We start from the raw sequence: 23,104 nt of genomic DNA on the forward strand, positions 1-23,104 counted from the left end.
CAGCAGAATATACGTTCTGATCAAATGCATACAGAATATTCTATAGGGTACATCACAGCTGAGGCCAAATAAAAATCTTAATAAATTTAAATTGATTGAAATCACACCAAGTTTCTTTTCTGACCACACTGGAATGAAATTAGAAATCAAAAGAAAAATGGAAAATTCACAAATATATGGCTCTTGAACAATCAATGGGTCAAAAAACAGATTACAAGGGAAATTAGAAAATATCTTCAGACAAATGCAAATAAAAACATAACATACCGAAACACATGAGATGTAGCAATAGCGGTAGTAAAACAGAAATACATAGAACTAAAGCCTCCATTAAAAAAAAGAATCTCAAATCAACAACTTAACTCTACACCTAAAGGAACTAGGAAAATAAATAAATAAATACATACATAAATAAATAAATAAACCCAAAGTTAGCAGAAGGGAAGAAATAATAAATATTTGAACACAAATAAATGAAAGAGAATAGAAAAACAATAAAGTAGGTCTACAAATTTGACAAGCTCTTAGCTAGACTTTCTAATAAGAGAGCTAACTCAAATAACAATAATCAGAATCAACAATAGAGTTACCATGTGATCTAGAAATCGCACTTTTGAGTATAGAACCACAGTACTGAAAACAGGATCTCAAAAAGATTTTCATACTTATGTTCACTGCAGCACTACTCATGATAGCCAAGAGGAGGATACATCCTAAGTGTCCATTGCCAGATGAACTGATAAAGAAAATGTTGTATATATAGACAATGGAAATTTATCCAGCCTTAAAAAGATGGAAACTCTGTTATATACTACAACACAGGTGAGCTTTGAGGACCTTATGCTAAGTGAAATAAGCCAGTCACAAAAAGGCAACTACTGTATGATTCCTCGTATATAAGGTATCTAAAGTAGTCAATTTTTTAGAAACAGAAAGTATAATAGTAGTGTCCAGGGGCTGGGGGAGGAGATAAAAGGTAAATTGTTGTTCAAGAAATACAGTTTCAATTTCACAAAATGAAAATATTCTAGAGATGTGTTGCACAGTAAGGTGCACATAGTGAACAGTACTACTCTGTACACTTAAAAATAGTTAAGAGGATATATTTCATGTTATGTTTTTTACCACATTAAAAAAATACGATGCTGCATCACAGAAGAAACATCAGTGGAGGGGATTATGGAACTAATTGTGCAAATAAAGTGTAGCCATGCGAGGTACAGTAAAAAGATGCTAATTGTTTAACGAAAATTATTACTGTAGCCTCTTTCCATTTTTAGAATTATTCTTCATGTACCTTCTTTTGTTTTTCAGTTCAAATTTGTTGGGGTGAAAATTGTCAGTAAAGTTACATAGGTTTCAGGTGTGCAGTTCTGCAACACATCATCAATATATCACATTGTGTGTTTACCACCCAGAGTCAGTTCTCCTTCCATCAGCATATATTGGATCCCCCTTACCCTCAGCTACCACCCCCCACTCCCCTTATCCTCTGGTAACCACTAAACTATTATCTGTGTCTATGAGTTTTTGTTTCTTCATTTGTTTGTCTTGTTCTTTTGTTGTTTTCAGTTTTATATCCCACATATCAGCGAAATCACATGGTTCTCAACCTATTCTGTCTAAATATGTTAAACATATTTCGTTTAACATAATAATCTAAAGATCCATCCATGTCGCAAATGGCACTACTTCATCTTTTCTTATGGGAGAATAGTACGTTCTAAATTGAGTGTTTTCATAATTGTTTTAAACAATCTCCCAATTTAAATAAAACCATAATAAAATAGATGACTTCATATATATTCTAGAAACTGGGGACTTCATTAAAATTATTAAGCTAAATTGATTTGTTTTAAAACTAAAACCAGCTAATGGCTGCTAAAAAGTAGGCTTGGCTAACAGAGATTTGAAAACTGAATAGAATTTCAAGTTATGCAAAGGATGTGCAAAGGATGTAACAACTTAGAATCACAAAGAGCTAAGTAATCAGGGATTTAAATTCACTTTTAAAAGGTATGGCCAAATTAAACTCAGATTTTTGTAAATACTGTACTGATTGTGTGATATTATAAGTATTAGTCATTCAAATTTGTTATCCCCAGGGATGATTTTAATTTTCCCATAAGAGGACATTATAAAAAGATACAGAACCTCAGAAAACTACAGTATTTCATTGCAAACTCAGAGTGAAGAAGCAAGGTTCAAAGTTTAGGTCCTGAAAGTAAAGAATATGTGCTCTTGGAAGAACTCTCTACTTTAGGTTGATTTCTTTCAGGATGTATCGGTATTGAAGAGACTATGACTTTGTTTTTCTATTATTTCCAGTATTATTTAGTTTAATTGCTTTTCCCAATTGCTTTTAATTCCTATAATAATGGAAACTCAAATGAGTCCCATTTCCTAAATATGAAGAAAATTCAGCATGATTTATCTTCATTAAGTTAGTGTACTTGACAACAAATACATACGATTTTGCATCACTGAAATTTGTTTCTTTCTAAAAGATAATTTTCAAATAATCACTGGCTTATAGAATGTTGTTTTCTGTTCAGCTGTATTTTTCCTGGTGTTTTAATACTATAGTGGAATTTGAATATAATTTTAATTAGATCCTTTGCAATATCTTGAATGTTAATAATTCCATTTAAGGTTTTCTTTTATTTTGTTGTTTGTTTTTTTTTAAAACAGGACTACATCTTCTATATGTCCTACCAGAAAAAAATACACATCACTCCCAACTCAAAAGTATTGTGATTTTCCTATAAAACTAGAACCTTTTTTAAATGAATTATTATTGAATTTAAATGAATTATTATTTAAATGAATTATTATTACATGAATCAGAAAATGGATTGGTTACAACTCTTTCTTGAACTCTTTGGCTTGAGTGTATGCTTGGATACACATTTTCTTTTTTTTTCTTAGAGGTGATTTCCATAATATAAAATCTTAGAGGTGGCATTGCTGTATTAATGACATTGCACTTTTAAAGCCTCTTAATATTGTCAAATTGTCCCACTAAAAGGTCGTTACAGTTAAAAATCCTCACTAGTTTAAGTGCTCACCAGACCTTGAGTGGTTGTTAGTTCCTTGATAAGAGTAGGGCCTGTGTGTGTAGATGGTCTCACCTTCCCCTGAGGACCCTCTGGCCTTGGCTGGCCAGACTTCATCTATCAGGCTCAAAAGTGGTCATCAGAGGGTGGGAAGAGTGACACCCTCAGGCTTTGGTGTCAATAGCCTAAGTTGGGGCCACCATATTGACCCCAAGGCTCCTTGAGTCTACCCACACATGGCCACCTGGGCCTTACAAGATTTTCTGCAGAAGACAGTTGTGTATTCACACTAATATAGAGGTACAGGGCTTGTACTTCTTAAAGGAAGTACATCACAGAGGAAACAAGACAGTGGAAAAGTCCTGGTTTTCGCAGACAGAAGACTTGAGTTGAATGCAGTCCCCTACTGGACATATAGCCTTGGGCAGGTCACTGAAGTAACAAGGAGCTCAGTTCTTTCATGTATAAACCCCGAGTGCAGGAGGGAACTCATCTTTAAAGGGCCTCACAGCACTAATATCCACTGGTTCTCAGCTGCTGAACTGTAAGAAATTACACTGAAGAAGAATGAAAGTGGGATGCTCAAAATAGCACATATTTAGTTTGGATCCCATTATAGTGTACTTCCTTCAATTGAAGGGACAATTTGAATATGCTTATTTGTAAAAGGGAAGACAAACAGTAAAATAAAAATTGCAGCTTGAAGAATAGCCGAATACTTATTAAGGCAAGAGGAGAAAAGAAATATCTAAATAAAAGAGTCAACATGTAGTTATTTGTGTCTTGTATAAAGGAAAACTTCTAAATCATATCTACTAAAAACATTATGTCAAGTTCTTCATAGTCCCCATGAGGGAAATTACGCAAAGTATTGTTTTGAAAATGATTATATCAAAATACAAAATTTCTGGAAACTTAACAGCAAGTCTAACATTATTCTGTGTATGGGAAATTTGGCTCCAAAAATTTCAACAGAGAATTAGTAAAAAGAACACAGGAAAACATGTCATGAAAATCTGGTACATAATAAGTAAACACATAGAGCACATTTGTATATTGTTTTCATCTGAATAAGAAAATATTTCCTTTCCTATTGGGTTCATTTCAGAGTTAAATTTATACAGTAAAACAAGATAGATATATTTTTATTCCTCTGTTCCTAAAATATTTTTTATAGTATAAAGACCAAATTTATATGTACATTATTAAAAAAAAATTCTTTACATAGGATATTTTATCAGATAAACAATTATTCAAATAAATACTTCTTGGAGCTTTATTATTTATTAAACACTGTTCTGGGATTTTTGACAGTAATTTAAAAGAATTAAGGCAATAAGGTTAGCAGGGTTGCTGCTTAGTAAATGTTTGTTGAGTAACTATAAAACAAAAACATCACCCTTGTCCCTTTAAAAGGCTTACTCTTATTTAGAAGATCTATATTTGGTATGGTTTACTCACTAAACTTTCTGGAACAATTTTTTAAAAAGGAAAAATAACAAGTATAAAAATGCTTAGTTACATTATCTTACTGTATGAAATAAAAGAAAATGTGAAGTAAATGCTAATATTTAATCTTTCAAATAGTATTTAAACATTTTATCTTGAGCCTTCTATTGTCATTATTTCTGGTCAATGAATCTAAATGTGACTACTGTTTTCCTAGAGTCATTTAGGTTATTATACATAGAAAATATGAGTAAGTATACCTATTTATAATTCTTATACAAAGGTTATTAAGGACTTCAAGTAAAGAATATGGCAGAACTCTAAAATTCCACAATTTTACTGTAATAAAGAGGGAATTTCTGAAGATGGAAAGAACGTTTGAGTTCAATCCCACAGTTTACATATTAAAAAAAGTCAGGGACTTTGCCAAGGCTGATCTGAAATCCTCGGTATCACAGGTGGTATTAGGGGACCTACTACTCTGAACAGTTCTCTACTTTGTTCATTAAGTCACCCATAATGCACCCATTGATTCTATCCATAACTGTAAATGACCACTAAATCTGCATTTCAACATTTAAAAAAAATGCTGAAACACTAAATGTATATATATTTTTTTTCTTTTTACAAAAAGCTGATATCACTAGATAAATTTTCCATTCCCTTGACTATATAAACTTATGAAAATGGGAATAACCTGAATTCATTGGTGTAGGTAAGTTCTATGGTATTATGCAAAACAAGATTAATAATAATGCAACTTTGTTAGACATGTAGGGAAATGAATCACAATAGAAAACATTTTATGTTGAACATTTTATTTGCATTCTCTATATTCCTCAGCAGCAAATAGGGTGAATACCGCCTATAAAGGTGCTTCTATCTTCATGGTGAACTGAAGGCAGATGATTTCTGAGTGACTGGACAAGTTTATACATTTTTCGTTATGTTAAGTTGAAACTGAAACTCAAGTCATCTGATTTTAAGTAGGATCTAGCCTAGAATTCTTAAAAGATGAGCTTTACACAAATGAGCTCCCTGTGGAAATAAGCGTCTGAGTATCTAGGTTTACTTTGAACTCTAGCATATTTCTCCTCAAATGAACATCACACATAAAGATAGTCACTGTAACTTTAAATCAATTTTACCTGTGATAGTTGTACATACCAATGTGTTTTAATGCAACCAGTGAAAAAGTTGAGAGTAAAGTTATCAGTTTGGAGAATCTGTTATTAGTAGAACAAAATCAAGGGCAAACCTATTCAAATTCAGACAGCACAAATTCCATCCAGAGAAGGGAGTTAAAGAAAGCTCAACTTCTCATAGTTGTCTCTGGTTGAAGGAAGGCCTGCATTGTACTGGGTGGGACTCTCGATGACTCATCGACTATATTAATAACTTGCTGCACATAGAAAAATTTTCTTCAAGGAATTGTAACTAGTTATAGCAGCTGCAAAATCTTAGTTGCTTCCTTGGGAGGCCTTTTTCTGCTGGACTGAACTCTAATTGGTTTTATTTATTAGACCATTTCTTATGCCCCTGGTATAACAGTACACATCATTCACAGTCTCTCCTCCCTAAAAGTGTGAAACTATATTCATGAGGGTATGAGTAAGAGCTCACTGCAAATGTGGCTTTGTTTAACAAACATATAACCTTCTCTCAGACCTCCAAAATGAGGCAGGGTGGAGGAAACAGTTCATCATGAGTGATAACATCACTATCCAAACAGATATTAATGTTTTCCATGAAATCAGGTAAAGTAGTTAAGACAGTAGAGCAAATAAATGAATGTTGGTAGAATCACCATTTGTAATTGTTTCTTTTAATGACTGGGAGGAAAGAAATTAACAGATTTCTTCCAAAAATAGTCTTCTAATTGAACACCATTTTTTCTTAATGTAACTGTAATTGAATATTTATTTAGAAGCAAATTGAAATCTTGTGCAAATGAAGTAAAAAAAAAAAAACACAACAAAACAAAACGAACAAAAAAGAACACATGTATTCCCAGACATCATGACATTCCTTTAGTTTCAAGTATATTGATGAACAGTACCATTAAGTACAAATAAAGAGAGAAGACAGATTAAATTTAATACAACCCATCTTATTATAGAGACTTGAGGTTTTTCTTTTTTCTCCTCCCCCCCAGTCTTAAGGAAAGTCATGATTAGTTATAAAAGAATTACAGAGCTATAATCACAGACCAAAATTGTCTTTTCTAGTTGTTTTGAAATGCATAATATGCTAATAAGCTGCTCATTAAATTGGTATTTTCTATTTCATTTAAGAAAAAGCCCTTTGTATTACCAGAACTTGTTTGACTATTTTCATAGAATGAACTATAATCACATTTTCGGAATAGTTCACAAAGATTACAACAGCTTATTATTTTGTAGCTTACCTCAGAGTGGGCAAAATTAGATCTAAGTTTTTGTACAAGACTGCTCCAAGAACAAATACCGATGATTCATCTAATTCTAGAAAGAATAAAATAAAAATAAAAATAGTGAAACATCAAGAAAAACATTATGTCTTATAAAACTTTAATCTGCTAATTACAAGAGAGGATTCCAGGACTTCCTGATGCAAAGCTGGGTAGAGATGCTTTCCTAAACATGAATGGGGCAGGTTAGCCCCCACACTGCACCCATTAATTGTAACTCTAAAAGACATGCTTTTATTGGTTTTGTGTCACAAAGTAACCGTCTGTCATCAGGCGAAGGTAAGAAGCTGGTTTAGTTGCAGCTAATGAGTTTAAATTCACAATGATATGGGAAAAGAGAAGCCAATTCTCTTTTGGAGCACTTAGTGCTCTTTTGGAACACTAAGTCAAAATCAACAAGGTAAAAAGACCACAATGTCACTGTTGAAAACAGACATTAATTTTAGAGGCTATCTTGATCATGTCAAGCTCAGGTCTATAATTTGCATATATATATATATATATATATGTATATATATATATATATACACATACATATGTATATATATATATGTATATATATATATATATATATACATATATATATATGTATATATATATATATTTTCCCTTTCCTCCAGTGGATTCAGAGATTTAAAGACCAAGTGTAAGCTTCTATATTCACAAAATTAGTTTAGAATCAAGACTGCAGATTGTTTTTAAATTGTTTAATATGTAGAGATTTATGCCTAGTGTTTTAATAAATGATCTTATCAAACGTTCAAGCCCAAATTATTTCACATATTTACCTTTAGATGACAGAGGAGTAAAAATGCTTTTTGGAATGACTACCCTATCTTCTGAGTTTCTTGCCCAGTCAACCATTCCCTTCCGTCCTTTCATTGGAAAGTTGATGTCTGTTAGAACAGAGGCAGCAGGAAGCTTCTGAATGCTAGCCACTATTAAAAAAGAAGTAATAATGTCAACTAAAATCTTCCAGTGTAATCAATATTGATCAAATTAAACCTTGCAGTACATTCAAAATAAAATTTTGAATCAAAATTATATTTACCAGAGTTACAAAACAGACTTATTTCTTATTATTAGATAATATTCATTAAAGTTGTTGATTCTTTTAGATTAATCTGGGCTTCTGTTGCTTTCAGCAGGAATCATACAATGATGGTCACTGGTGGGATGGATATCCTGTGAATACCGGCCAGTGCCACCATACTGGTTGTTCATGGTTGGCCTCCATTTCAATTGTTTGAAGCTTATATTGTATTTTTGGTTACATCTTTTGATTTACACACTTGATTTATAGACTAAATTTTACATTTAAATTGGAACTTTGTCTTCAGAACAAATTTTCTGCATTTACATCTGAACATTGTCTATGGAACAAAGTTTTCATGAATTACATGGGATACCATGAAGACATGGAAAATAATTCCATATTGCTCTGGGAGACAGAACAGTCAGAACTCAAATAGCAAAGGACCACTAATGCTATAACCATAGAGCTAAAATAATATACAGAAATATTAACAAATAGATTAATAATAACAATTCTTAAAGTGTAAACCCACAATTGAAAGTAATAAATGTATTCATGTGAGTAAAGAGCTGTGTCTATACATGCAGTAAGTATTTTAATATATATTGATAAAACAATGAATGAGATGTTTGGTAATGCCTGAATGTATTTTTGATATATACTGAATGTTTTTTATTTCATATATATAAATATATATATATAAATATTTATTTTATTTATATATATATATATATATATATATATATATATATATATATATGACAAAACTAGGATGATAGATGATTTAGCACTTATTGATTATACACATTTTCAATTAAGAACTATAATTTGTATAACTTTAACATAGGTCCATACTTGTTCTACATTAAAGTTTCAGGTGCCTTATGCAGAATTTAAACGGAAAGGTGACGGAGAAACTTTAAACTATCACAGTAGAACAGCTAAAGTAAGAAACCATTAGGCTCTTCATAAGTAGATTTCATTCTAAAGAAACGTAATTTAAATCAAGAAAGGATGAAAATTAAGAATTTAAGAATATCAGCTATATAAATATAGTACTGAACCACTGGCTTACTTCCAAATTAAATTGGTTATATATTTATTATTCTACTTTATTAAAGCTCTTTCAGGCTATTATACACATCCATTATCAGCATAGGATGGGATTTCATTTGGCCTGTAATTTAATATAGTAAGCCTAAAAAAGGATTTTGTAACTAAATGTTGAAGAAAAGAAGATGTTTGGTAAAACATAAATTAATTATGGATGTGAAATGTTGTTTTTGGATAACAGCCCTAATTATTTGGTTTCTTAATTTTTTTCAAACAATACAGTCTTTGTTATCCATAAACAATGCACTTCATGTCTCCTAAATGGTCTAAAAGCTCCACTGCTTACATATAGACAGTTCAGCACATTGGTGGCACATTGCTACTTAAGGGTCCTGTAAGCTCATTCAATAAGCAAACCTAAGCTCATCTACTTCCAAATCCCTTGAATGTAACTTAGGCTGTCTTGGTGTTAGAGGAAATTTATTTCACATCTCTGCTCTAAAAACTGATGCAAAGAAACAAAAAAAAATGAAAGTTTTTTTGACTGTCACACAACTGGTTTCTACTATAAAGGAAAATAAACAAGAGACACATTGTTGGGCCTTGAGGTCTAATAATTCTTCTTCTGTTTCTCTATGTGTTGGATAGAAAACAAAAATCAACTAAATAAAAAGAAGAAATAACAAATAGAGAAAACATATTCTCTATCAACATGATATCACTTTGTCCTGAATTAATGTTAGTCTAATATCATACTAGTAAATATGTAAAAATAATATATTTATACATGCATGTATCTCACTTTATAAAATGCATTCGTTCTTTAATTAGAGGCATATTGGCTGCTAAATTATGACTATCTAGACCAGATTGTACTTTTGAACACAGTCTAAAGGAACATAAAACTCAATTAAGATCACTATTTAATTTGTGCAAAAGACATTTAAATGCATAGTCTTGAGCATAAAGAGTGCATAAAGCCAAACATTTATTCATTAATTTTAGTAGAAATGTAGTTTTAAAGCACGATATTTTCAATAAATACATTATAAAAATGGATATGACTTCATACACTGATAAGATTCAAGTACTAGCTTTAAATCATTAATATACATGTTCCTTAAAATATGAAATATTCAAAATTGTGTATATTTACCTTAAACATACCTAGGAAGATACCTAAGATGACACTATGGCTCTTCATGACCCTACATTGATTAATCAGAAAACCCATTTCCACATAGCAAAAATATTTCAAAAATGACTTATTTCCTCCTTCTTTCAATCCGTCTACCAGACACTTGAACCAATCTACTCCACTATTCTTTCCTTTCTTCACCAAATTTAACTGCCAAAAAACATCAGGTAAAATTTAGGTGCATTTACAGTCCTTAGGGAACTGGGATGCTCATATGTTAAGTAAATAATAAAAAGGTAAGATTGAAAACGAATGTCTTAAATTATGTCAAGCATATATATGTGTCCAGTGCTGACAAAAGGACATAAATGCAAAGCATAAGAGCAAATCTACGTGCTGTTGTTCTTTAATAACTGCTGCATTAAAACCAGTCATTATGTGTTTAGATGATAGAGCATCTTTCTTCAAAAACTGAGGAGATGTCATTCTTACAAAAGATAAAAGTACTTAGAAGAAACCTCAAAATAAACAGTGCCCCTGAACAAATAGGCACATCTTGAATGCTCTGAGAATTACCCTTAATTCACTGTATCGTGTTTTCATTACAACACTAGATTTGATTTTGTATGCAATGGAAACAGGTGACTCAACACTGATAAACCTCAGAGCAAAACCAGTTGCCCTTTCATTTTGCAATTTTAATATTTTCATTTTGAATTTGGATATGCAGCACCAAATTCCTTTGAGAGCATCATGTCTGTTATGGGCCAAGCTCTCAAAGGATTCAGGTTCAGTACAAATGTTTGCTCTTTAGAAAGAATAAGGAATTTTTGCAGATGAGTTTAAAAGCATGTGAGTTGATCTTTTTTTTTTTTGGTAACCACTGAACCCTTTTTTGGTTCATTTAAGCAGGGTGGTCATTCTAACTGTATTCCTCAGGAAAATTATGAGGTTTTAGTCCTTTACTCTTATTAGGTCCTTATGCATGGAGATTCTGGCTTATTCATCCTTGTAATGTGAATAGTAGATATACAGGTTGGAGTTAGTTAATTTGTACATCAGTTGCCTCATGGACAAAAAGGAAAGGCATGTGGAAGGAAAAGACTAGAGAGCAAGAATGCATGAATAAATGCTACAGGAATGAGCAAAATGGGCAAATGAGGACCAACAAAGGAAAATGGCAGCTTACCAGAATCTCTTAAGTGTGGGCTCCTGATATAAGCCCTGGATTCAAATCCCTGACATTTTAGGGTAATTATAATATATATATATTTTTTTTTGGGGGGGAGTGTCCGTTTATCCCTGCTATTTTGTATAATTATGTCCAGCATCCCTATCACTCTCAAATGTCTCGTTTTAGAAGATAAATTCCATGTTCATCTTATAAATTATGTGACACTGGACAAATAGCCTAACCTCTCTGTGCCTCATGGGAACATGGGAATGATATTATCTACTCCATCCAGATGTTGGAGGATGAAATCAGGTAAATTATTGTCTGTCAAGAGGTGAGAGCTGGGTGCCTAGAATTGTACCTGCAGCATGGATGGTCCTATGTAAATGTTGGATATTATTGTTAGAGTAGGTTTTCCCATAATCAAGTCCAAGGGAATTATCTTACTGTGTGCTCCACATTATGATCAAATAACTAATTTTTAGTTATTCTAAAGGATTCTTTTTTGGTTGTACTTCAGCAACCTTAGTCATGAGATTACATATTCAAAACTTTAGGTTGAATACATTCAAATAAACAAAGGCAGGAATTATACTTGGAGTTGTACCACCTAGGGAGTTGCCCATTCATTCATTCTCTCTCTCTCTCTCTCTCTCTCTCTCTCTCTCTCTCTCTCTCCCCACCCCCAACCCCGCCAAACAAAATGGGCTGCCTTCTCTGGTTATTTGGTTACACAAAGTCAGTCACATTAAAAATCTATTGCTTCAATTGAGAAAGGAAATGACTGCATCATGAATGACAAATTTAGTATTTCCATTCCAGCCAGGAACACAGACTGCAAAGACAATTTCAAAAGCAGTAGCTTTAGGCAGTGACTTCAGTGCTTAATGCAGCGACTCACATTCTGTAAATGAGTAGAGGAAACTCCTAGGCATGCACACCTCATAATCATAAATAAATTCGTAGGGTGATACAGAATAAGTTTAAGGGTACGTTAAACACTGTCCTTTTCATTGTTTCCGTACACATTAACCCCCCTTTATCCCCAGTTTCACTTTCTGAGGTTTTAGTGATCCATGGTCCACTGTGGTCCAAAAATATTAAATGAAATATTGAAGAAATAAACAACTTATAAGTTTTAAATTGTACACTGTTCTGAGTAGCATAATGAAATTCCCTGCCATCCTGCTGTATCCTGCCTGGGCCATGAATTATCCCTTTGTCCAGTGGACTCACACTGTCCACTTTACCTGTCCGGTAGTCACTGAGAAGTCGTCTCAGTTATCAGATTGACTGTCAAAATATCACAGTGCTGTGTTCAAGTAATTCTCATTTTATTTAATAATAGCCCCAAAGTGAAAGAGTAGTGATGCTAGCAATTTAGATAGACTAAAGAGAAGCCATAATGTGCTTTCTTTCAGTGCGAAGGAGAGTAGAGTAAGATATTTTGAGAGACCACATTCACATAACTTTTATTACAGTATATTGCTGTAATTGTTATATTTTATTATTAGTTATTGCTAATCTCTTACTGTGCCTAATTTACAAATTAAACTTTATCATAGGTATGTATGTATGTATGTATAGGGGAGAAAAAAAAACAATACACAGAAAGTGCCAAAAAAGGTATACACATTTTAAAAAAGCAAAACTGTATTAAAATTGTAATAATATATACTGATAACAAAAGATGAATACAAGTCATGTTTGACTTCTGAAATTACAAGAGGTGCTCAAAGTGGTTACCATCAGCGTCCAGACATTCCTGATTATGGTGAACTACTGCTTGAGCAACGCTGACCAGTGTCCACTTGCATACATTTTTTGGCACCCCAGATATCTAGGGTTCAGTACCATCTTGTGGTTTCAGGTATCCAATGGGGGGTATGAGAACATCTCCCTTGTGGCTAAGGGGGGGCCACTGTATATATTTCTGATATATTGAAACTTTGCCTCATGTTTCATGTTGATTCAGAGGGAACATCTTACAAACTAGGTCTTGATGCCTCAATATTAGAAAATTGGCCAGTTATCAAAATGGAATTGCTTGTGCCAAACATCACTAAGTACTACAAGATGGCCACCTGTACAGTTTTGAAATCCTGCAAGAAAAATATGGGAGGGAGGGAATGGTGCCTCACATCAGTGTGTTAGAAAGCAACTACTCATATTTTTTTGTGTATCCATAGCAAGTGAATAGGCACTACGCAGTCTAGATGGTGTGTAACCCCTGGTATTTAGAAACTTAAAAAAAACATGTTTTTTTATATTTATATAGCAATGTTGAGTGCCTTGTGAAATATTGAGAGCATTTGGGCGAGAAAAGACAGTGGACATTTATTGAACACTTATTCAATAAGTATTTCTCAAACGCCTCATCGGTGCCAGGCACTAATCTCAGCACAGCACTTGGTCAGGTCCTTTAAACATGATATCTTATTAATATTTAGGACAACGTTAGGCGGTATTGTCATTATCAGTATCCTCGTTGTTTTCACCTGTAACATTACTTTACAGATGAGGAAGTGGACTCTGTTGAGAGGTGACATTGGGGTTCAAATCTCAGTTTGCCTACTGCATAGTGTATGATTTTACACTTGTGCAGTGTAGTTTGATTTTACCTAACAAATTAACAGCAGATTTACTTTTGCTTTACTGTAATATTTCTGCACTAACTATAAAAGACAGACATAATGATTCAGGTAGAGGAAATTAAAACTATCTTGCTTGTGTAACAGGAGATAAAAACTAGATACCACTGAAGAATGGTGGCTATCAAATGGGGATCTATCTATCTATCTATCTATCTATCTATCTATCTATCTATCTATCTATCCTTTAATATGCCTAGCACACTCTTTATGTTCTAACAACTCTATGAAAAATCACATATTAGGATATTTTATAGGAAATACTCAGACATTCAAACTGACAGATTTTCAGTTGTTCTCCTCTTCTCCCCACTTCCCCTTTTACTCTATCTCCTTTCCCAAAATGTTGGGATTAGAATGTTTAAGGCGATAGAGAAAGAACTGGCTTGCTAGAGAGCAGCACGTAGCCATCACTTCCCAGGAAACAAAGCCACTAGGCAGGGACATGTGTGCTGACTGTGGTGCTCTGATAGCACTCTCTCCATTCCATCTTCACCATCACTGTTACGTAGTGTAGGATCTCCAAGTCCCAGAAGCGGCACGCAGAGAACTAGATGAGAAATGTTCTTCCCATTAGTAGTTTACAGATTGTTTCTAAAGAGATCAAGCAGGATCCTCTGATTTTTTTTAAAGTAGGCAAATTAGACAGGCAGTCAAGAAAGTATGTGGCATGTCATGGATAATTTTTTTCAACTTGTTAGTTTTTATAACATAGAATATATACTGAAACTTCAAATAATTAACCATTTTGCATATTATTTTCCAGGACCAAAAAAACAAACAGAAAAACAAAAAACCTTACAAATTACTTGTGAATCATCACCTTTAGATGCTATTTAGCCATTTAAAGCCTGTGAGCCTCTGTGCAGCCGGGCATGTTTCTTATTTCTGCTCATGGTCTTTGAGCCAGACTTTGGTGCTCTCTCTGAAGAATTCCCTCTGCTTCTTCTCACGTGACTCCTGCTTCCCCAGCATGTGATCGCGCTGAGGCATGTGGTACATTCACTCCATAGACATGACTATCATTCAAGCTGAACTGACTCAAACAGGGATTGGAAAACTATCATCCACAGTCCAAATCTTTCCTATCAGGTTTTTTCCCTATGGTCTGAAAGGTAAAAATGGTTTTCATAATTTTAAATAGTTAAAAAAATAAAGAAATTATATTATATTTTGGTATGTGTAAGTTAAATGAAGGCCAAATCTCAGTGTCTACAAATAAAGTTTTATTGGAATACAGATGTACCCATTCATTTCCATGGTGCTTAGGGCTGCTGTCATGCAATAATGGCAGTTGAATAGTACAGCACAGACTATATGGTCCACAAATCCTAAAATACTTACTATCTGGCCCTTTGCAGAAAAAAAGTGTGCCTACTCCTGTTCCAGACTTATATTGGAGAAATTATTTTTAAACATTATACTTTTTCTCGAAAGAGAAATGTATTCTAAAAGCATGTTGGTTTCTACACTTTTTCTGTTATCTAGTGTGTATTCTTTCAGACTATCTTTTCCTTTCTCACAAACAAACAAAACAGAAACAAATTCATAAATACAGAGAATATTTTGATGGTTGCCAGATGGGAAGGGGTTTAAGAGGATGGGTGAAAAAGGAATTAAGAAGTACAAATTGCCAGTTATAAAAATATTCACAGAGATGTAAAGTACATCATAGGGAATATAGTCAATGATATTATAATTGCTATGTATGGTGTCAGACGAGTACTAGACTTATTGGGGTGATCACTTCATAAATTATATCAATGCCTAATCACTATTTAATACACCTTAACCTAATATAATATTGTATGTCAACTGTAATTGAAAAAAAAAGTTTTAAGAATGAAAGCTTTTTTATATGAGCACTATTGACTCGTCATATGCATTTGTGTGTGTGCATGTGTCACGTGTTGTGTGTGTGGTATAGTGTTGTTTTATGTTGTTTTGTTATTGTTGTTGTTTTTGACATTTAAGTGTATTTACAACTTCCTAGAGAAATAAATCAGGAAGCTATGAGGAGTTAGGCATCCAAGCAAGCAGGAAACAACAACTGAAGTCAATAATTCAATGGCTTCCCTAGATAGTGAATCATCCATTCCCAGAAAAGTAATAGCATTAGAAAGTGCTGTGACTTGACAAGAGAAAAGAGATCATTGTAGGCTGAAGAGTTCATTCTGGAAATTCATTCATCCAAACAAATCTCTATTAAACCTTGAGAGTATTCCAAGCACAGTCCTACCACTGAGGATTTAGAAGTAAGCAACAGATACAAACTCTTTGCCCTTGAAGAGCTCACGGTCTAGTGGGGAACACACAAAATTGGTACGTGAACACACAAGTCAGATGATTCTAGATTGTGACAGGCAGTATGAAAGAAATGACTCATGTGATGGAGCATGGTTGGTTGGCCAAGAAAGACCTTTCTGAAGAGGCACCATCCGAGCAATGGTTTGATGGTTGAGTCTGAGAGAAGGGAAGAGGAAACTGCCTGTGCTGACCTAGGGACTAACAAGACCTGCAATGTTCCAGAAGTATCAGAATAGTACTGTATTGGCAGGAGGAATGACGTGAGCAAGCACATGCAATGAGGGAATGATATGTCTTAGAGAAACAGTTATATTCTTAATAAGGCAGAAAGTTTCAGTTAGAGGAGCAGGAGAAAGGATGAAAATTACATTGTAGCCTAAGAAATCTGTAGATCTGGAGCATGATCAAATTCAGAATTTGGAGATGTAAATTAGATGCCTCCTAATTAGAATAGTTGATAATGTAGACTGATAAGTTTTTCTAAAGATGGAATAGAATAGACTAATTCACTCAACAAATATTAAATGAGTACCTATTACATTCCGGGTACAGTTCTGGGCAATGGAAATACACCAGTGAACACAACAGTTATAAAGTCCCTGCCCTCATTGGACTGACATGGAATCTGGGGAGAGACAGCAAACAATAAACAAACACAACTAGATAAAATGTTAGGAATGATAAGTGGTATGATAGAGAATGTATAGTGGAGTAGGGAAGCTTAGGGAAACCTGCTTTGGTGAGCTGGCATTTGTGCAGACACCTGAAAGAAGTGAGAGGGTAAAATATACAGATATGAAAGAGATGACAGAAACAAGCTGAGAAACTCAGTTTAAGAAAGGCTCACTTTTAGAAGGCAAAAATAAATAAACAGATAAAGATACCAAAAATAAATTGGGGGCTGGGGGGAGGCGACAGAGAGGAGGAAGAGAGGGAGAGGGAGGGGGTGAGGAAAGGGAGAGGGAGAGGGAGAGGGAGAGGGAGAAGAAGAAGAAGGAAGAAGAAGAAGAAGAAGAAGAAGAAGAAGAAGAAGAGGAGGAGGAGGAGGAGGAGGAGGAGGAGGAGGAGGAGGAGGAGGAGGAGGAGGAGGAGGAAGAAGAAGAAGAAGAAGAAGAAGGAGAAGAAGAAGGAGAACACTAAAATAGTAAACTAACTCGGGAGAGATATATTCTAACAATGACAGGGTGGCTTTATGAGGAGTTACAGGCTTTATAAATTATGGGCCATTGGTCTAAAAATATGACAATCATCCTCTAAACTTAGGTTCAGGCTGTGTTGTATTGCAGAGATTTGCAAACTTTTTCTATAAAGGGCCAAAACAATAAATATTTTCATCTTTGTGGGCCATCAGGCCTCTGCTGCAACTACCCAATGCTGCCAGTAGGATAGAAAGCAGCCATAATCAATTCATAAATGACGGATCATGAAATAAATACGGTATTTGATTACATAAGAAAAATTGTTCTTTGTGACCCGTATTATCTCTGCAGTCATATTATACTTCACTGCCTTGTTTGCTGACCTTGATCAAGCGGCACAGATTATTTTTTTCCACAACAGAACTTTTCCTGTCTAACGAGAACATTCTTTTCTTATGCTTGAGTCTCTGCAGAATTATTTTTTCCTTAGGTTGGTCTGTCTTAACTGCTGCATTTAAAGAAACTCAACTCCCTCTCATTCCTCTCTAACTAATATATCATGCAGTTTATTTTCTTTATGGCCTTATTCAGAGTTAAATACTGTCTAGTTTATGTAGACTTGTTTATTATCTGCCTCCCACACTAGACTATAAGTTCCAAAAGGAAAAGAATTCTGCATACTTACTGTTGTATAATAGAATCCTAACATGTAGTAGGTTTGACATAATACGCCATATATATTTTTAAATGAGTGGCATTTACCAAAGGTACAAGAGAAGGCACTGGGGTTTAATGTGATATTTTGATCCTTGGAGACAAATAGACTTAGTTTTCCAATTACTTAGTGATCTCTGGCAAGTCATTTAATTGCTCTTTAGTTTGACCATCTGTAAAAATCAATAGCCTTTCATGATGATTAAGCCAAAGACAGTTAGTTTATTCCTTATACACAGTAGGACACAATGCCAATTTCCATTTATTCTTCACTTCAACCATTCTCTACCTTCTGTAAAATGCTGTGGATGATCCCAAATTAAAAAAGAAAAAGTTCCTACCATGTTTACCTGAAAATAAGACCTAGCCAGACCATCAGCTCTAATGCGTCTTCTAGAGCAAAAATTAATATAAGACCTGGTCTTATTTTAATATAACACTGGGTCTAACATAATATAACATTATAACAATATAACATAACATAACATAATATAATAAAATAAAATATAACATAATATAAATAGTGGGTATAATATAATATAATAATACTGGGTATAATATAATATAATACAATACAATACAATATAATATAATATAATATAATATAATATAATATAATACCAGGTCTTATATTAATTTTTGGTCCAAAAGACGCATTAAAGCTGATGGTCTGGCGAGGTCTTATTTTCGGGGAAACACAGTAGAAAGAGATTACTATCTAGTGACACACCTGTTTCACACAAATATCTTAAATATGGGAAGAATGGGTGTAAGACGTTTTCTTCTAAACTCCAAACCTGTCTACTTAAATTGTTCAGTTGAATGTCTTCAGGCAACTCCAAAGCAAATTCGAAGCTTAAGTCTTAATTTCAACCCATTCTTTATCAAAATGGTATTTCCCTAGTTAGTCTTCCCCATCTCTTTAAAGGGTACCCCCATCCATCCTTTTCTCAAAACAGAAAAAAATGTAAGTTATCCTTGACATGTCTATATCCTCATCCCCAGAATCTAGTCCATCACTATGCTTGCTGTTTCTTTTCTAAAACGTAACTTAAAGTCGTTTCCCTATCTCCACCTTGACTGCCACATAATACTTCGTCAAATCTTGCCTAAATTAAACAACTTATTATATTTGCTACTTCCATTGTTGCACCGTTCCTATTCACTTTCTATACGGCAGTGAGTTGTTTTTAAAGCAGAGTTGCATCATGTCTCTCTCCAATGATTTTCTATATATTTGTATAAGATACAAAAACCCTTTCCAGGGTCTCCATGACCTGATGATTGACTTACCCATCAGTGTTATTTCAAGTCTTTTCCCACTAACGACTTCTCTCTAGTCACACTTACAGTCTTTGATTTCATCCCAACTCCTCCCTTGGCAAATTCATACTTGACCATCAGGTCCTGGATTAAATGCCAAGGAGAACTTTCTAGCACTTAGCAACCACTGCCTCCATATCTACGAGTAATTTAGGAATCATGGTTAGTCTCTCTTCTTCATATAATTTACCACAATTTAAATTATATGTATGTGTCTATTTATTTATCTCTATGTTTTTGGACTTTAAAATATTTTCCTTATATTTCATACAACAATACAACTTATATTTATTCATTCATCTACATAAGTTTTGCATGTAAAAACTTAAATCTCCCCACCCCAGAGTGTCACCTCTGTAAGAGCAGAGACCAGGCACGCTTGCCTCACCTGTTGGTGTTCAGAGGATAGTTGGTACCTGGCAGATGTTTAATAAATATTGATTTCATATACTGAAGGAAGAAAGAAATAAAGTGTAGGAGACTAATTTTAACTGGGGAGGTGGACCTGGGCGAGGTTAAATACATGACTCTAAGATAATGTAAATAAGAGCAAGGGCATGGTTTCATGTTGTGCATAGAATTTTTGCCCCTTCAACTTATCAAAAAAAATCAGAAGCCCTATGCCTTTTTCAAACTAGGGAGAATTGAGGTGACACATGAGTGCCTAACCAAATGTAATTTTTTGAAGAAAGAGGAGGGATAAATAATAGTAACAATAGATCCCATTTATCGAGCACTTAAGTGCCATGACTAGTGTGTTACCTCACTTGATCCAACAACACACTCCAAACCAAGTACAATGAATCCCATTTTATAGACTAGTTTTGGGCCATCACGCTGCAAAAAACAATCTCTATATCTGAATGGAATTACAGTAGGTTTTCATGAATTTATGGTTGAAATATAAATAAACTAAAGAATAACTATTAACACCAACTAATGCATGAGTTCTGTATTTGTGAACATCACCTCTTTCCCATCAAGTTCAGAAAACATTTTTGGTCTTTGGATTGTCAAGCCAAAAACAAACACACAAAAAGTCCTCAAACAAACAATAATTTACTCTTCCTCCACATACACATGCATGCACAAACATAAAAATGCATAATTTATGATTAAGTGCTCTATTTCACAACAATTTATATGTAGTTAAAAGGGCATGCCAACCAATTACAATTTTGCTTCACCTATGTGGTCTAAGTTATATTACACAATAATATATTTACTTTCTATTAAGAAATTGATATTTAAAGAGTAAATATTCCACATTTCTTATGTACTTTGCTATTTTTGAAATATCATGGATTTTTACAATAAATATTAAAGATGATAGAGGTTATCTTCTTCAGTAAGATTATTATTACATTTTAGGGAAAGTAGTTTTTTAATGAAGGAGTTAGGAAACATTAAAAGAATTAATCAGGCATTGAGTTTGGAGGAAAAAATGGAGACTACCTAGGAAAAAAGGAGAGGGAAATGAATGCTCTCAAATAACAGAGACAGATTCTTCAAAAGGAGAAGGTTCATATTTGTAAAAGTAATAAGACAGCCCAAATAGATATTGAAATTGATTATTAAGACATTTTATAGTAGCAAAGGAAATGTTTCAGTATCTTAATCTCAGTTATATCCCCTGTATTGCTATTGCATTTTAAAACCCTATCAATAACTTCGATGAATCAGGCTTTATTTGAATTCAGATAATAGGATCCACATATCCTATTATCCTATCTAAATGATTTCTTCATTAACTGTTCAGTTTCTATATCTTCACAATTCTATTTTGTAGTTGACAGCCACACCTTGAATAAAATAGTGTTTAGCATCTAAAGTCAGACGTCCTTTAAATCTTGTTTTTATCAGATTTTCAATTCAGTTTAACTTTTATTAAAAAGTGTCTTTATTCTTTGATGTAACTGAAGAAAAGACACTAACATCACTCAAGCCCACAGCATGAATTTTAAAACAACTGCATCTAACTAAAATAACTGCATTTCAGGTTCGAACACTGATAAGTATTTTAGAACACACACACACACACACACACACACACACACACACACACACACACAGAGACGCACTCGCATCTGCTCTCTCATAGTCATATGCCAGATTGAAACAGAACATCAAATGAAAGAAAACATTAAATTAGCCACATAAGTAATTATTTACATTTCTGAAATTAAAATTCTTCATATGAAAAATTTAAGTAGGTAACAAAAGCAGAAAAAATATTTTTGACTGTTCAAAAGAGTATTTAAAGACAAAAGAAAACTTATTCATTTATGAGTTAAGGGGGATTTAGTGATGGTATGGAATTATTTGATGCATCTATAGAGATAATTCATAAGATTCTGCAGACTACAGGTGATGGATTACATGTTAAGGAGCAGAAATTATAAAATTAAAGCATTCCTCTGTGTGAATCATTCAAGGGAACTGGGATCTGATTAACAACAAATAAATACATAGAAGGCAGGAGTAATTTCCTAAGCTAGCAAAGTGAAAATACTATTGAAATGCTTATGGGCCTTTGTTATCATAACACCACAGAAGATAATTGTGTTATAAATTCATTTAAGAACATACAGACACAGCATAAATGGTTTTCAAGATTTCATTGTATTATTTGCTAGAAGTCTGGGCAAATAAAATAAGTTTGTGAAATAAACAATAAGTGTATTACAGAGATTTGAAAAAACAAAACAACAACAAAAAAACTTACTATTAAATTTAGGTATGGATTTTAGAAGGTCCCTCGAGAAGAAGACTGTGGCTATGAGGGACCCAGTGACCTGACCAAAGTCACACAGCCAATCAGTAGCATAGCCCATATTTGGCCCTATATTTGTCCATTGCCAATTATGGGGGCTTATTATATACCAGGTGCTAAATATGTATTATCTTTATCTTCACAATAACTCCTTGAGGAAGATATTATTCTCTCTACTTTAAAAGGAGCCAACAGGGATTTAAAGAAGAAATAACTTGCAGAAGTCAGGTAGTTGAGGTACACTCAAGGTTTATGGCCAAATCTAGCTCCAAATCCAGGATGTTTTCCTAAATACAAAATAGCATACCTGCTTGCATCAATATAAAAGGGCACTGATCTTTAATCTGAGTCATATTTTTCTGTTGTAAAATTTGGATGAGCACTTATTGATTTGGTATTCAGTGAAGGAAGCAATGGAGAAGAAGAATAATGTAGCACAGAATACTTAGTATAACTGCATAAAATAGAAAAAATGAAAAAAATGTTGAAAGGAAATGAGTGCCTTTTTTCTCTTCACTGGTTATCTTTATAGAGGCAGGCCACTATTGCCATAGAGATAGCAAGTATTGCCATAGAGACAACTAAAATGGAATTGTTTTTCATATTCACACAAACTCCTGGCAATATCCTTCTAATTAGTTGAACAGCAAAATCGGAAAAAAAGCATGCAGTATGCCAACTTTAGTAATTTCGAATTTTTACTGCATAAACCAATAGAGACCAGGGATATTATTTTTTAATATTTAAATTTTGTTCAGGTTGGCTTTAAATTTTGATATTTCTAGTATGTTCCATAAGTGTGATTCTACTAGATTCTAAAGGACTTAATCTCAAACAGAAGA

General features: G+C 33.5%; 1 protein-coding gene across 6 annotated transcripts in view; it reads right to left on the minus strand.

Annotated features, from left to right (window-relative positions):
• The window catches only part of ADGRB3 (adhesion G protein-coupled receptor B3), a 679,308-nt gene that overhangs the window by 303,788 nt on the left and 352,416 nt on the right, over positions 1-23,104 (minus strand). For all 6 annotated transcript variants that reach the window (XM_081037440.1, XM_081037439.1, XM_081037435.1 and 3 more), the window contains 2 exons: positions 7,743-7,892; positions 6,913-6,988 (listed from right to left, as the gene is read on the minus strand). In XM_081037440.1, the coding sequence (XP_080893566.1) occupies positions 6,913-6,988; positions 7,743-7,892 (226 nt within the window). The remainder of the gene's footprint in view (positions 1-6,912; positions 6,989-7,742; positions 7,893-23,104) is intronic.

Source organism: Rhinolophus hipposideros (genome assembly GCF_964194185.1).
Source record: "Rhinolophus hipposideros genome assembly, chromosome: 3".
In the NCBI taxonomy this organism is placed as follows: Eukaryota; Metazoa; Chordata; class Mammalia; order Chiroptera; family Rhinolophidae; genus Rhinolophus; species Rhinolophus hipposideros.